This window comes from Ostrinia nubilalis, chromosome 20, assembly GCF_963855985.1.
Source record: "Ostrinia nubilalis chromosome 20, ilOstNubi1.1, whole genome shotgun sequence".
NCBI classification, from domain to species: domain Eukaryota; kingdom Metazoa; phylum Arthropoda; class Insecta; order Lepidoptera; family Crambidae; genus Ostrinia; species Ostrinia nubilalis.
Window position 1 is genome coordinate 5,600,195 of NC_087107.1, and position 16,197 is coordinate 5,616,391.

The window sequence follows — 16,197 nt, forward strand, 5'->3', positions numbered from 1 at the left end:
CTTTCGCATCTATAATATTAGTAGGATACAATTATGTAATGTAGAAACAAACAAGACAAAAAAAAATGTATACTTCAGCAACGCGAATTTTTTTATACTTCAGCATATACGGGTGTCATACTTGCTATCGAACGTTGAAGTATCTATTGTCTAGATATCGACAACTATGCATCAACGGGTCGCTACATCTACGGTACTCCATATTAAAAGTCATGAAATCAACGGGTCGCTACATCTACGGTACTCCATATTAAAAGTCATGAAATCAATCGGTTGTTTAATCAGTGTCATGACATCAAAAGTCGCGGTGGGTAAATAACGAACTTCTCAGGGTGGGTAAGTAATATTTTCCTACCAAATTTTGTACTAAAAGGTAAAGTATTAAGAAAAAACAAATTTTTAATCATACATAATTGTGTATTTAAATAATGAAATAAAGTAATTAATTAGTACATGTTTAAAGTAAAGTTAAAGTTAAAGTATCTTATTGTGTATGATACGTACTACAAAAAAGAATTGCTTGCTATTCCTTTCAGAAATTGAAAAACATCCATACTATCGTCACGCCGTTCAAGAAACCGCGAGATTGCTTCTTGATGCATCCTCTTTTTCTTTCTAGGTGGAGTAGCTGGTACCCCGCTTTCCATTCTGGCAATTGTTAAGTTGGTGGCTGCTTGTTCTTTTTTTAGCTCACCAATTGTGGCATAAAGACCCATTTTTTTATTATCCATTAAGGAGTTCCAGCGTCTGTGCCACGCTTCAATTTTATTTTGAGTCATATTGCTGTCAACGGAACGGGGCAACAACGACTAGGCGCTGCGGAGACATTTGAGTACATACGCGTGCGTGTGTGTGACGAAGTCCTTGCGAGCAAATCCGTGGGTTGCGGGCGTACGTTAAAAAACCCATGCCAAAGCGGGAATAGAAATAGATACAGCAACATTCATTGTAACGTACCTACTAATTATTATGGAGTACTGTAGATGTAGCGACCCGTTGATGCATAGTTGTCGATATCTAGACAATAAATACATCGACGTTCGATAACAAAACATTCATTGTAACGTACTAATTAATATAGAGTACCGTAGATGTAGCGACCCGTTGATGCATAGTTGTCAATATCTAGACAATAGATACTTCGACGTTCGATAGCAAGTATGACACCCATTTATAGGACACCCGGCAGCGTGTCCTACCATGATCAAAGAAAAAAGAACTCGCAATTTAGCAGGTACATTAATTTGACTGTTAACTCTAAATCTATTTAACTTACATTACATGAAATTTATCAAAGCTTCTTAGCTTGTCTATGTCCCAAAAATTATAAAATGAAAAAAGTAGTTGTCAAAAACCTTTTTAAGGCGGATTTTTTTCAATAAGGCGGGCGCGCGCGCGGCTATAAACGAGGTCACAAAATTCGGAAAGAACATAGCGAAATCTATTTATTCACCAATTTTCAAAAATTCCGGAACACTTTCCAAGTAAAATTAACAAATAACTGGACTATTTACTCGTTATTGAGCACAGAGACACAAACTTGGTTACTTTTCCAGAAAATTTATATTTAAGTGCATAAATGTAAAAATGGCTTCATAGTGCACAAAATTGGCAATAGGTGGCATAATAATGGTTACTTTTTTAGCGCCTAGTTTGAAATGTGATTGAACGATGACAACTAACAACAGTTGTCAGTTAGGTAAAATTTTATTTTAGTTGGAAAAAAGTGGTAAATGGGTTAACGTGCGGGGGCTGCAAAATCATGTTGTGACGTCACGCGCGAATATTGGAAATTTTTGAAAATTTTAAAAGTCCGTAAACTTCTCGAGGCTCTATCTTCGGTAATACTGGATGGATTGAGGTGAAATAAAAACTAGTATAATGTGTGTGATCTAAACTTTAAATTAAGTCATAATTTAACTTAATATTACAACTTATGCGTGTTGTCCAAACCTGCTAACTTCGCTTTTCTACTCCTGTGATAGATACCTAACCGTACTACACTATGTTCTATGAGTAGAACAAATATCTAACTATCTACTACCGACTTCTCACTTTACAAAACGACCTGCTCCAAATATTTAGTCATTACGCTCATTACCGTCAACTCCCGCGCACATTATGCCATAGACCACGAAGAAAGCCCTTTGACTGAGGCCTTTTGTCTCCAATGCCCTTCATGCGAATGTTTATTGGCCTGTCACGAGCCTTTTGTGAGGAACTAGAGAACGTCCGCGTTTGAATCTGTGGTGAAAAATGTCAGGGAAATAATGTAGAGTCGGTCACATCATAATATTTTGTGGCAAAGTAGCACTTAGTATTTAGCATGATGTATCTTTTATGTGTATAATGAAGGGATTAAGTAAGGACATGTGCATGGACATGAGCAAGTAAGGTCTTGCGAAATTGTTGACCCCTTTTAAGAGTTGGTTTAACGTCAAGTACCTCCTGAAAATTGGTTTAGCGGTTTCCCCGTGTAAACGGATCAGACAGACGAGTTACTTTCGCATTTAAATCTATGTCATTCAAAATAACTACGAATAATTTGTCTCTATTATTAGACAGTTATTCGCTTCAGCTAAGTTTAAGCATAATGCCATTTAAACCTCAATTTAACCAGAGAGCACAAAACTTATGTTTACATGCTAACAATATTTACAATATAAACAGCGAAGCGTTTTTGTTTAAATCGCCTATTTCAACAACATTAACGAGTCGCCTTATATGGGAAATAACTTCTTCAGAAGGGCACTTATCATCCGAGCGAAACTACAGCTCGCCTGATTAAAAACATTACTTAAGTACGGCTACGGGCAAAATCACTAACCAGATCATCTTTTATTTAAGGGCAATTTTGCAATTATTCCTCGTAATTACTTAATACATTTCGTCCACATCCCACTGCATACAACTACGGTTAATTTTTAATAGATAAAACTAAGCATTACCACTTCTAGAGCCGTCTTTATGTCTGGGGATCAAGATTGGTAATTGCAAGCAACTATAGTCAGACCAGTAGTAATGTGCTAAGCATGGATATTAATATCTTAGCCAATGCTTAGGCTTTGAATTATTCATCTTAGCCTGGGAGGTCGGAGGCAGGGAAAATGGAAAGTCGAGGATGTAAAACAAACAGAAGGAACACGAGAAACGTTGGAGTTAAACGGTGCACGTAGATGGTTTAATGAGTGAAATGCTGCAAAGTTATATTTACTACATTATTTGCTTTCAAGGAGTTATTTTGTTGCGTAAATATTAGCCCATTACCTTATTGAAATTTACTTTTATTTTAATGTCAAAGGCACTACCCAGCAGCTGCCCATTTCGAAGGATATTTATTATTTATTATTTCCGGTCATGTCATCTCGTTCTATCACAACGAATCGCCATTTGATGAAAGCGAGAGAAAAAACGGAAATGGATAGCTAGAACTAAGGCCGATAGTACTTGTGTGGAAAGAGCTTTCTTAAAACTGAAATGCTTCCTAGATAGTTTTTAATATTTAACCCAGTATTTAGCTTGTCAGCCGATGAGATAGGAAAACGGTGAGTTCCTTACAAAAATGTTCATCCCCTATTTCACCCTCTATAATGTTTCATTTTTGTGTCAAAAATTAGTTAAAAGTTTTCGTTCTTAAATTATGTAGAGACCACACTTTTATTTTCAAGGGTTACTAAAATGTTAGGAGTGTGCTTACCACAATATACGTAGTTCAACGGTCGACGGGTATCGAGCTAGTATTCTTCAAATTATTGGTCTATTGTCATCTCATATTAATTAGCTAGTTTGATCTCGGCATACATCCAATTACTCCATAATAATCTACAGCCAAAAGTCAGCTTGCTATGTGACCGATGTAACTCCACCTAGACGTTGACAGACATTACTTAAAACCTGTTTTTCTAGATCTTATCTCCAACGATAGTTGCCTAAATAAAAATAAAATTTGCCATTTCCATTCCCTCGTTATCTATGATCAAATGGTAAGTATGTTGGTGATTAAGCTTTTTCATAATCTACATAGGTATTTACGAGCAAGCATTGCAGTATAATTGTTGTCTTGCCACTTTTTGCCATTTGTTAATGATACTTAACATTTTAAATAGTGTAAAGGAAGCATCTACGGAATGTATGTTGCAGCTAGTTCTTTGCTTGTTAAAATCTAATGTATTCAACTGCAAAAGCTGATGATTTTCTTAATATTCATTAAGATTCTTTTCCTTGATTTCAGATATCGAGATGACGCCCTGTGCTGGTCTGACAGGTAAATAAACTTAACTTACTTTTATTTATAAAATATTTTAAGGTAGCTTTTCCTGTTTACTTATGCAAGAAAAAGGTGACTGACATTTTCATAATACATATTTACAAAGTGACTGTTAAGCTGATTGAAATACATCCTCCATACCACTAAACTTGAAAAGTTACATTGTTGTAGTAGATAATATAATACAGTGCGAGTCACGTTAAAGTGTACATATGAAAATAGATGAAACTAGACCTATTTTTATCGCCAAAAAAGAGGTCACAATTTTTTTTAGATTTTTTTAAAATTTTGTATAGAATTTTTTTCTTCCAATTACTTATTGTAAAGAAAACGTAATAACTTTTAAACTAAGCTGTATATCCTGATAAAATAAAAACAGTAATAATGCTAAATAACAGGCGATACTAAAAAAATACATAAAATACACAAAAAAGGCCAACAAATAATAAAAAATTATACTTTTTGAAAAAAATCTGCTTTTAAATTCGTGTTTTTTTGGTTATTTGATAATTTTCTCCAAAAAATGCCCCTATAACCAGTGGTTTTTATTACTTTGTATTATTCTCTATTGTATTACCTTCGTAAAACCAAAAATCGCATGTCTCCATCCCTATCACAACGTTTGCAATGATCGTTTGAACTAAGCCTCTCCGGGCGCGCCATTCAACGCTTCGTTAACAACGAAACTGAAAATGGCTCTAGATTTGTAATTTTGATAAAGACAAGTTAGATTTCAAATAAAAACAAAAGATTTTGAAGTAAAATAAGCATTTTAGTTCAAATTAAAATTGTCTCTACCTGTAGCGGAGAATAATGTTGTGGCAGGCCGTTGTTCAAACGATCATAGCAAATGTTGTGATAGGGATAGAGACATGCGATTTTTGGTTTTACAAAAGTAATACAACAGAGAATAATAAAAAGTAATAATAACCACATGTTATAGGGGCATTTTTTGGAGAAATTTATCAAATAATAAAAAAAACACGAATTTAAAAGCAGATTTTTTTCAAAAACTGTCATTTTTTATTATTTGTTGGCCTTTTTTGTGTATTTTATGTATTTTTTTAGTATCGCCTGTTATTTAGCATTATTACTGTTTTTATTTTATCAGGATATACCGCTTAGTTTAAAAGTTATTACGTTTTCTTTACAATAAGTAATTGGAAGAAAAAAAATTCCATAAAAAATTAAAAAAAAAATCTCAAAAAAAAATTGACCTCTTTTTTGTCGATAAAAATAGGTCTAGTTTCATCTATTTTCATATGTACACTTTAACGTGACTCATACTGTATAATAATATTATGTAACGTATGCTGAACTTAGTTTTTTTTTTCAAGGTTTATTAAGATGCCTTCCTAAGCCAAGGATTTACAGACTATTAGAGTAGGTAGAAATGCAAAAAGAGGGGCAGTTTAAAAATAAAGTAAAACCAACTTTTGCATATAAAGCGAGATTTTCAGCTTGTTCTTCTATTTAAAAATAGTTATACAAGTTTAAATTTACTATTTTATCCTGAAAACTTAAGCTAGCTACCGACTAATGTCATCCAGCCGAACGGTCCGGCCGGGATTACAGGGGTCATCCCACAAATATTTGCGTTGAGATACCGCGATTAAAATATTACTGGACACTGTTTACATTGCTGATGGTTTAGTTTACATTTAAATTTGAAACTAAAGCTGGCGATCAAAATATTACCATGACATGATTTTGGATTAGGTTATTGTTCGAAGATTCTTATCTATTTATACTAATATTTTTGAAGCCTAACGGAATATAATAAATTACAATCAGAAAAAAAATTAATTGATAGTAAATTGTAGTAGAAAAAGAAAAAAAACATTTAAATTATTAAAATGAAAATGTACTATAAACTGCCTTTTGCACACACAGGCTACAAGTTCTAAAAAAGCGTTGATTTAAAAAAATCTTGATCTACCAAACACGAAACTTAAAGCACAAAAATAAGTACCAAAAAGTCATAATCATAAGTTACCTCGTCCCGGTCAACGGGATTCAATTGAGGAGCCCTTGCGGGTAGTCAGGGCTTATTTGTGGCTTAGATAACAATGGGTTAACTCAGGGCTGCCACGAAATGTGACTTAGTAGAATTTTAACATTTATTGAGCGTAAAACTATTCAAGAAACTTTGGAAAAGGAGAATTAGGTCCGGTTTCTGAATTGAGAAATTCTGCTTGAGTGTGTTAATCACTCAAGGATGAGTTTAATCTGAAAAGTTTATAACTTGATTAGAAGATGAGTTAAGCACACATTTCCATTCTCAATTCAGAAACCGGGTCATCCCTACTCGTAATAATAACATTAAGCGAATAAAACAATGACTCTTTTTACTACTTAAAGATTAGATTAATCTATATCTAATGTAACTGTTCTATTATAATTGTTTAAAACTTACTAAATAATCTTTTTCGTGACAGTGACAGCCTTGAAAGCGGGTTGAAACGGTCACTCGGGTTAGGGCCGCGAATTTCGCCCGAGACCGCGTTTCCGACGCGCGCGGTGAGGTCTGATCGCACCTTAATTATTTTTATGGCTTCATATGTTTAGAGATTGCAAGGGGCGCGGGACAATTTTAAAGATTTAACATTGATACACAGTTTTAGGGATAAAAGGGGATAAAATTGTTTAAAAAATGAGTCTCGGAACGATTTTCCTATGTACCTATTATTTAATAAACATAACTAATAACTATTAGTACAAAAATGTGATTAACAAATGCGTTAACACTATTCAATACTTAGTAAAGGTTGATTACGAAATCTAATGAACTTTTCTATCAAATGTTAGAGTTTAAGCATTTTTATTTTAGTTATTTCTCTATTGCAAATGTGTTTACACACACTATTAAAATAAATAAATATCATTGGACATTTTACACTGCGCCTCTAGTCCCAAACTAAGCAAAGCTTGTACTATGGGTACTAGACAACGGAATAAACATTACTTAAATATTATTTTTTTTGTAAATACATACATATTATACATAGTAACACCTGGTAACACCCAGACCCGGCACAGAAATTAAAATTCATCATTTCAATTTCTGCCTGGCCGGGAATCGAACCCGGGACCTCTCGACATAGTAGTCCGTTCTGAACCACTACACCAAACGGCCTGTCAATTAAAACTCAACCTGTATTGTTGTGTTTGATTGATTCCTCTGGCTTCTTGAAATATGCAAACACTCCATCAATCACCAAAAACGCTGTTTCTATAATCCCTTGTTTACTCTCAAACAAAGGAAGTGGTCCGATCTGCCATAGACAAATACCTATAGGAAACGGCCTCTAATGCACTCTGAGACAACGACTACCGTGAGAAAATAGTTTATGGTATGTGGATTATACATGGCGTATGAGATCTACCTATGCTAAGTAGAGTAGAGTAGTAAGAAGTACTTAGGCCCAAATCGACTAAACTTTTATCCGAGAATAACTCCTGGTATAACTGGCACTTTGACAGTTTCAGTATGGGAAATATGTCAAAATGTCTGTATACCTGACGATTTATTCTGAGATCAATATTTACTCTTGTTTGGTCGAATCCACCCTTAGTAATGTAACAATCACATTGTAATACCTCTAAATTAGCATGAATAAGTTATCAGTTCTTTATGTTTTTTGGGTGCTGTGGGTTATAACAAGTTATAAGTATAACAAGTTTTCTTGAATTGCAAGAAAATGCAATTGCACTGCTTAGGCATCTTAAAACTTAGAAGCGGTATCTACTTTGAAGATTACATTACTTAAGCTTACAGTATAAGTCAAAGAGCACTAAGCACTGGCCCATTTATTGTCCCGAAGCAGTGGTAGGGTTAATACTGGGATGTGTAAAATTGCTTTTTAAAAGCTTACTTCCAAAAATATATGAGTTTGAACTTTACAAATTAGAAAGTGTTCACATTTTACTGCGCAGCAATACCAAGATGGTTTCAACAAAGTGCCTTTTTCGTGCAATTTATTTTTTAAGTATGAACATCATTATGATAATGTTGAAAGAATAGAAGCAAAACGTTCCCGATTAGCCCCTGGTGTAAGCAACAGCTGTAAAGGATTTTCGTCATGTTATTAATTCTAAAAGCCAAATTATACGGTTCACGCTGCTCTCTACTCTATTATAATGCGTTTTACAAAACGCTTCGGGCATTAATAAAATTGACATTGACAGAATCTTGTATCCAGGCAAGAATTACCGCGTAATAATATATTACGGAGCTGCTAACAAATGACTAATTTAACAATTAAATGCGCGAACAGAGCGCCTATTTAAAATCAACTGCCCGTAATAACCGACCACCTAGGAGGAGCGGTGCCGCAGCTGTCATTTTGACGCAAACAAATGTCAAGCGTAACCACTCGAGTAATAACCGCACCGGAACAGATACCAGGTATCAGGCACCAATCAAATACCAGTTAATGTTACGTCGTAAAGTTTCCCGTACCTTATTTGCATTTATCAGCCCGTGTTTATAATGTATGGTAACCAAATTCGCGGTGCGATTTTAGTCGCGAATAATAATTCGCGGTTGGTTTTTTCTTGTTTTTTGAATTAACGTCGGAGTTGCGCGTACGCAGGCCGTACTTAAGTTAAACGTCCCAAACTGTCGGCAATTTGCGGGGGCTTGAGTAAGCTATAAATCATGTTAAATTATTTTTTCATTATGCCTCGTTCGAGGTGCGCAGGGTTAATATTCTATTAGTGCTGACTTGTGTTCTGTTGCTGATGATTGATGGACTCCTGCAATGAATCCGCTTGCGTGCTCAATGGTCGCGCACTATGAATTTTAATTCAGTTTCTCTTGGCAGGCGGTAAATTTTTTGAAACTGGGCGGTTGAGTAAATAAACTGAATAATATGAATAAAACCATAATAAAAAAAGTAAAAACCTTATTCAATGTTTATTTATTATTTGATATTATTGTCTTTCATACTAACTTTTGCCCGCGACTTCGCCCGCGTTAAACTTTGGAACCCCGTTTCATCCCCATAGATGAATTTCGTAAATATTTTCTTAGCAAATGCCCATATCATAGCTGCGTATCTTTTAGCGCAATTGGTTCAGTGGTTAGAGTTGTGTATTCATTGAAAGTCAGGCGGTAACCATTGCCTTTTATACCTTATTATGTGTAGGTAGGTACTGTGTACATATTGAAAAGGATATTAAAATAAAAAAAATATTCAGGCATTTCATGGGTTTCCAACGAGTTAACAAGAAAGGTTTGCTTAGTACAATAAATATAAGGAGAACTTAAAAATAAAATATTTTGACACTAAAAAAGCTTCAAGACTCACAATCGGTGTTCATATCTATCGCTTCCTAAGCCTGCTTGAGTTCTTATTATGTCGAGATCTGGGCCGTTATCAGATGGCAAGAAATTAGCCGGCCGCCATTACGGCCGTATAGGCTGCGCGGGCGCAGTGTTTTGTCAAACTTCGCGATCGAACTCGGAGTTTATGCAACGATTGTACGAATTAGCAAGAAGGCAATTAGCGGCTTTAGAAAAGATAAGAGAGAATTATTTGTAACTTTTTACTTACTTAGATTGTATTTTTGACAAAAAAATAAAAGTTCCTCATATAATGATAGTTTGATAAGAGAGAAAAGAAATGTGTTTTCATCTTTTAGAAACAGATTAGTAAGTATAAATCTATGTTATTCTGAATTTCGCAAAATACAGAAGGCGTCCAAGCGACGAGAGAATGTTAGGTAAAGCTGTAAATAATGCGATTTGAATTTTTTTGATCCAATATAAAAAAGTTGCTGTATTTGAATATCACAATCAAAGCAAAACAGATCGGTTCAAACATGGCTTTACTTTACTGTATTTTCCCAGCTCTCATGAGGTTCTTAAGTTGACGTTGTAAGGTCATAATCGTTATTGTTTCATTAAAAAATCCTCATTGCAGCCCTTATCCAGCAATAGGACATAAATAGGCTGCTATTTTGCTAAAACGAGTGCTATTGAGCCATTTATCTCCCAGCGCCATCTGACTAGTAACAAAGTAGGCGCATTAGCAATGTAAAACCCCGTCTGGGATGGACATAACGAGGTACTCATTAAGATATTCTGGAGCCAAGTGGCTAAGGAATCGATTGGTTATTGATTTTCTGTTTTTGGGTTAAGGAATAGGCAAGCTTTTTCTGCAGTAGGTAATAGACCCCACTGCCAATTGAGATTCTTTAAAGAGCTGTCAAAACCCGACTCGTCCATAGATTTTATATGACAAGGGGAACCTAAGAGAAGACTTAGGCTGGATTGCACCATCTTACTTTGACTTTATCAAACGTCAAAAATCTGTCAAACTCCATACAAAATACGCCGGTTATCATTATTGTCACGGTTAAAGTTAGGTGGTGCAACTCAGCCTTAAAAGTTTAGTAGAAGTCGTAGGATAACAGATTCACGGCGCAACGTCTTTTTACGTATTTGTTTAAGCTTGAATCTTCTCAACTTGATTGGAGAGAGAGAGAGGTCATTAGTTATTTAGCAGGGTAACTCTATGACAAAATTTTCCAATATGTATCATAAAATTCTGCAAGTTAATGAATTCTCTGTAAGAGTAAGCTTTTCTGCGCTAGCCTTACTTGTTTTGGAATTATATTAGGTTAGGACACCTAAGTATACATAGACCTTATTTTAAGACATTTTGTAAGCCTAAAGACACATACAGTTAACACGCCCTTTGATCTTTGAAATTACATTGTGATCTATATTGCAACCATCCCTCTTAATTATGATGGATGCATAATTCCGTAATTAATAACTGAAGGTGTTTTAACCATCTTCTGCGGTTAATCGATACTTCGATGGTTTTAATAGCAACCGTAATGTGAGAACGCTTCATTTTATGGTGTTTATAAGGAAACCAGTTAGTTTAAACTACATTTTTATATTTTTATGATTAAATTCGCATATTAAAAATACTTTAAGGGCAAAATGTTATTATGAAAGGATGGTGATTATTGGATAGATAAATATGTCGATTTATTACTGCCTAGTTTGTTCCAGAAAAAAGACGGTTAACAGTCAATTGACTGAGTGCTTGTAGAGACGGTTTTTTAATCTTTATTTTATATAGATTAATGAATTAATTCAACAAATTGTTTCAATTTTATCACACCAATTAATTGACATTAAATTGAGTCTTTTAGTGTTGATAACGAAATAATAGTGACTGAATTTCTTGCGCTGCTTTTTTTCAGCACTGGCCCATTTATTGTTCCGAAGCAGTGGTAGGGTTAATACTGGGACGTAAAAGCCTATATTTTTTATTAAAAGCTTATTTGCAAAAATAAATAAGTTTTATGAGTTTTACTTATGTGATACAATTTCGAGTTTAAACAACTGGACACACATGTCCTGTCTCTTGTGTCGAGTTGGTGAATAACTCCATCATCAAGTCATGAGAGGTTGGCAACATCGGAGCTCGCTCTACCCCTGATCGTATCTGCTACCCTCGGGTGATTGTGATCAGGAGCAAGCAAATAACAGAAGCACATTAGTAGGTTTATTTATTTATGAATATTTATTTATTTATTTAGCTATCCTAATTAAAAACGTATATTGCTAAAATAGGTACAATTTCAGATTAAACTGTAATGGAGTACTTGGGTACACTCACGCACATATTTATTCGACTGCCCTAAATTCATTATAATTTCCACAGTCAAAAATTTTTATTTTCGAGTATATTTTTTTGGTATTTGTGTAAATACTTATTTCAGGAAAGGAATCTTGGTAAAAAACCTAAATATCTCGTAGGTAGGTACTGATGGAGCGCCTGATACGTAACGGTACCCAACAAATTGATTTCCTTTTGGATACCGCGCTCAGTGCTAAACACACGGACTGGGAAACGAAATTGCGGTCTAAATTGCCGTCCATCTATAACTGAAACATAAATCAAAGCACATTAATGCGGGTAGCACTCAATCTACTGCATCCGACGGCGGCAATCAAACGACAGAGTGAGATGCAAACACAAATATTTCAAATACCAAAAAGGGATAGAACACCCGCCATTTTGATTTACTGAATCGATCGTAAGGTGACGCCATCTGTCTTCTTACATCGGAAGTTTTTGACGCCATCCCGAGTCATGCTAATTTTTTGAGATAAACATCAAATTTACATGACACATAATAGGTACTTGTAAACCTTTTAGATTTATTTGCAGCCATCTTGGCTAATGTTCAGTCGACAGGATGAGCCCATTTGTTGATGTCACCGGAAAATAACAAGACTCGTAAGTTGATCAATTTTCTAGGAAGTTGATCAACTCTCGGAAAATAACAAACGGCAGTTGAAATGTACTATTTAACGCATCGAATTTTAGCTAATTGGTCAACTTACGGTACCTAGCCGTAATTTAATAATTAACTATATTGCTACAAGTAAAATCATCCACAAATGGGCCAATCGTTGCCCAGAGTACTATTTGACGGTACACTATTATCCGTCACTTAATACGCTTTTCTCTGATTGGTTGACAGACACTTAGATTATGTTGTTTTAATATTTACATTTTAGAGATAGGGATATTAAAGTTCGTCTATGCTATATAGTTAAATAAATGAAAAATGTTTAAAAAAATATATTGGAGCTCAAAGTTTTATTATTGTAAGTTATATTGATAATAAGTAAGTTTGTTTATTTCTACCACTACAGACTCCATTTCACTCATCATAAATAAAATGACGCGTTATAATGAGAATTATTACCACACAAAACAACAATTGCTAATTTTACTACTGTGAATATAAAGAAAATAGATAGATTTGTTTACGTTTAAACCGGTAATCAACTTACTAAAATACATACGTTAAATAGTACATTTCAAATGCCGTTTATTATTTTCCGAGAGTTGATCAACTACCTAGAAAATTGATCAACTTACGAGTCTTGTTATTTTCCGGTGACATTGATACATACTGCAAATGAGCTCGTTAATATCCCGCAATAATTTCGTTATTTTTTAATTGGTGCTCCGCTTCGTAAATAAACACAACATAATTTACTTTAATAAGAAATAATTTAGTGTATCATATTAAACCTGCAATTGAAATCGATCGAGTTAACTTTGTAACTACTTATATGACATAAAAGTTAATTCGTCTCAACAATTTCAAAAATAAAGATAGCAGATGCGTAGCGAAGCGAATTTTACATAAACGCGCCAATTTGCCGATCGTAATAACACGTTTGTGGCGGCGTCCTTTTCACACGTACGGACAGGTTCTGCCGTCTCTTTCGCACATATCCATCGATCTCTTGCGATATGTGCCCACTGGAGCCATAAGGGCCAATAATTATATTAATTTCTCACGATATCCTTATTATGAGTTGATTGTATATGAGCTACATTGGTTTGCAATTTGTGCAATAGTTTTTTTGGGCGACTGTACCCACTGCGTAGATGATCAAGTATTGTTATTACCGATTTTGCACCTTTTCTTTAATTAGTTCTCTCGTTAGCTCAAAATTATGGTTAATTTTGCTGTTTTGAAAAAATATTGCAATTTAAATGGAAATGTAAACTTAATTTGTTCATAATTTGCACAATCTAACTGGTGGACTCGATTAGAAAAACTATTATCAACATTGAAGGTTTTTAAATTATACAATGCTTCATGGAATCAAATTGTTATTTTGTGCTCTTTATAAATTTACAATACAGGTATGTCTACAAATACAGATGAACTTTCACTTAAAAATTACTTATTTATTAAAGAACGAATTTTGATGAAACTTTACAATATCATTAAAGCTTAGGTAGGTATATTATGCTCAAGTACATCAGAATAGATTAAAAAATGTAAATCTTTTTAATAGGTCCTATACGAGTAGAGCTTATAAAAGCTTATTTATAGGTCTAAAATAGTTTCTCAATAGCGGTCACACCTCTCCTCCCTTAGTATCAAACTAATAATACAGCTCGGCCTAGGACCAAACAATCGAAGAAAATAAATTGTCACTGTCTCAGCACAAATTATCCCTTAATGACGGCATCGGATATCTTAGACAGTCCATTTCCCATTTTAAATCAATCCTAACTTTTGCCAATCTAGCTCTTAAATTGTAGAGCTTAAGAGTTCTATGGACTGCACATTAACGTTGTAATTATTTTCCCATTGGTATAAAAACATAATAAAGGACATTTTGTAATGCCGCACTGTAATTGATCGGTTTCTAGGTAATTCTATTTTTGTTTTCGTAATTGTAGAGGTATCGGCTTTTAAACACTTCGGCTGGCTCTGTCGCAAATGACTACTAATTTTCAATGAAAAACGACTTTGTCAGTCTGCCTGATTACTTGTTTAGTTTTAACACCAAAACAGTAAAAAGATTTAGAAGCAATTGCTTGGTGAAAAAAAAACCATGCTAATAAGTGTTAAGTTAGGTTGTAGGACAATCTTTTCCAAATTATGAGTAAATAAGTAACGGAATTTTCTCAGTAACTATAGAGGTGTAGGAAGTCACATTATAGAGCTAGTTTTCAAAATATTCCAAAGTCTTCAACGCTCGCTTGCCTAAAGTTCGAAACTTTTCGAAGTAAATATTGCTCAAGAATCGCCAACTCCCTGAATCAAAAAGCATTAATGAATGGCAAAAGCATTGTATTTTATAAGTGATCAGTTTTTAATTAGTGCGGCCGACACTTGGAGCGGCCGCTGTACTATGCGTCCATTGTTGCATTCCCGGTTTTTGGGCGCGCGGATTCCCGGCGTCGCTGCAACACCGGGATGCGCTGGGCTTAGGGTGAGGACAGAATGGTGTTACGTATTGGAAACTAATCTAATACGCCTGCGTAGATCTTGACTCGTTTCAGCCAAATGATGCCCACTGCTGGACGAAGGCCTCCCCCAAGGATTTCCATAACCTCTCCTCCCGCGACCTTCACCAGATCGTCGGTCCACCTAGAGGGGGGCCTGGCCACACTACAGAGTACGGCCCGTAGTCACTACTCCAGAACTTTTCTGCCTCAATCTATATATGTAGCTATAGTAGATCTTTATTTTCTGTATAAACGTATTATGGCCTATCTAAAACATAATTAAAATATGGCAAGCACGTCCATGTATTTCAGATTATAATGTCAGTTTCAGTGCTTATTTGCCTTAAAATATAAGTAGGTAGGTATAAAGTTTAGAACTTTAGATGGACTTTCTTATCTTTTAGAATCTCGTTTGTTTAAAGTAAATCTTAAACGATTAAATGACGATTTAGGAATTAAAAAAAATTCAGTTAATGGTGTAGCCGCAGCCTTACAATAAAGGTTTTTGCACACATTTAGCTGCGACCGGCCGCGGCGAACGTTTTGTTTCAGTGACCACCTCTTTAAGGCTTTGGCACACTGGTAGAAATCATAGCGTAAGTTTCTCTATGGCAAGATAGGTGTCAACTACATACGCATTTTTAAAAATAACATAGGAAGCATTAGGTATTTAAAATGGAAGAGAACAGATGTGGATAGCTGCTTGGTGTGCATTAAATTAAAGTTCACCGATAGATTGAGAATATTGAGATAGGTTGATCATGGTAATGAAATCTTTGACAACTTTAGTAGTAACCTTAAGACATTGCATTTTAGTTAGGCCGGTCACATTTCATGTAATTTTGTCACCATCAGATATTTGTTGTACCATTACCTACTGGATGTAGGTCTCTTCAATTCCTGATGTCGCCGAGCCCAATCCTCGAAATTTACTTGAGACTCCATTAAATGTCTACGATTCCTTCTAGTGCTACATTGGAGAATAGATTTAAAAAATTGCATTCTTCAAAATTCGCGTGCGAATTGTGCGAATGCGACTTGGAATTCGAATGCTTCCAAAATACGCCCATGGAAGTATCGGTTTCGGTTCAGCCCAAAAAATATGTCCGCTCTCCGATCATCGGCACTTCGGCG

The 16,197-nt window shown here is 34.9% G+C and overlaps 1 protein-coding gene across 2 annotated transcripts in view; it reads left to right on the forward strand.

The window, feature by feature from the left end:
• The window catches only part of LOC135081512 (protein trachealess), a 199,362-nt gene that overhangs the window by 42,907 nt on the left and 140,258 nt on the right, over window positions 1-16,197 (forward strand). For both annotated transcript variants that reach the window (XM_063976226.1, XM_063976227.1), the window contains exon 2: window positions 4,232-4,264. In XM_063976226.1, the coding sequence (XP_063832296.1) occupies window positions 4,232-4,264 (33 nt within the window). The remainder of the gene's footprint in view (window positions 1-4,231; window positions 4,265-16,197) is intronic.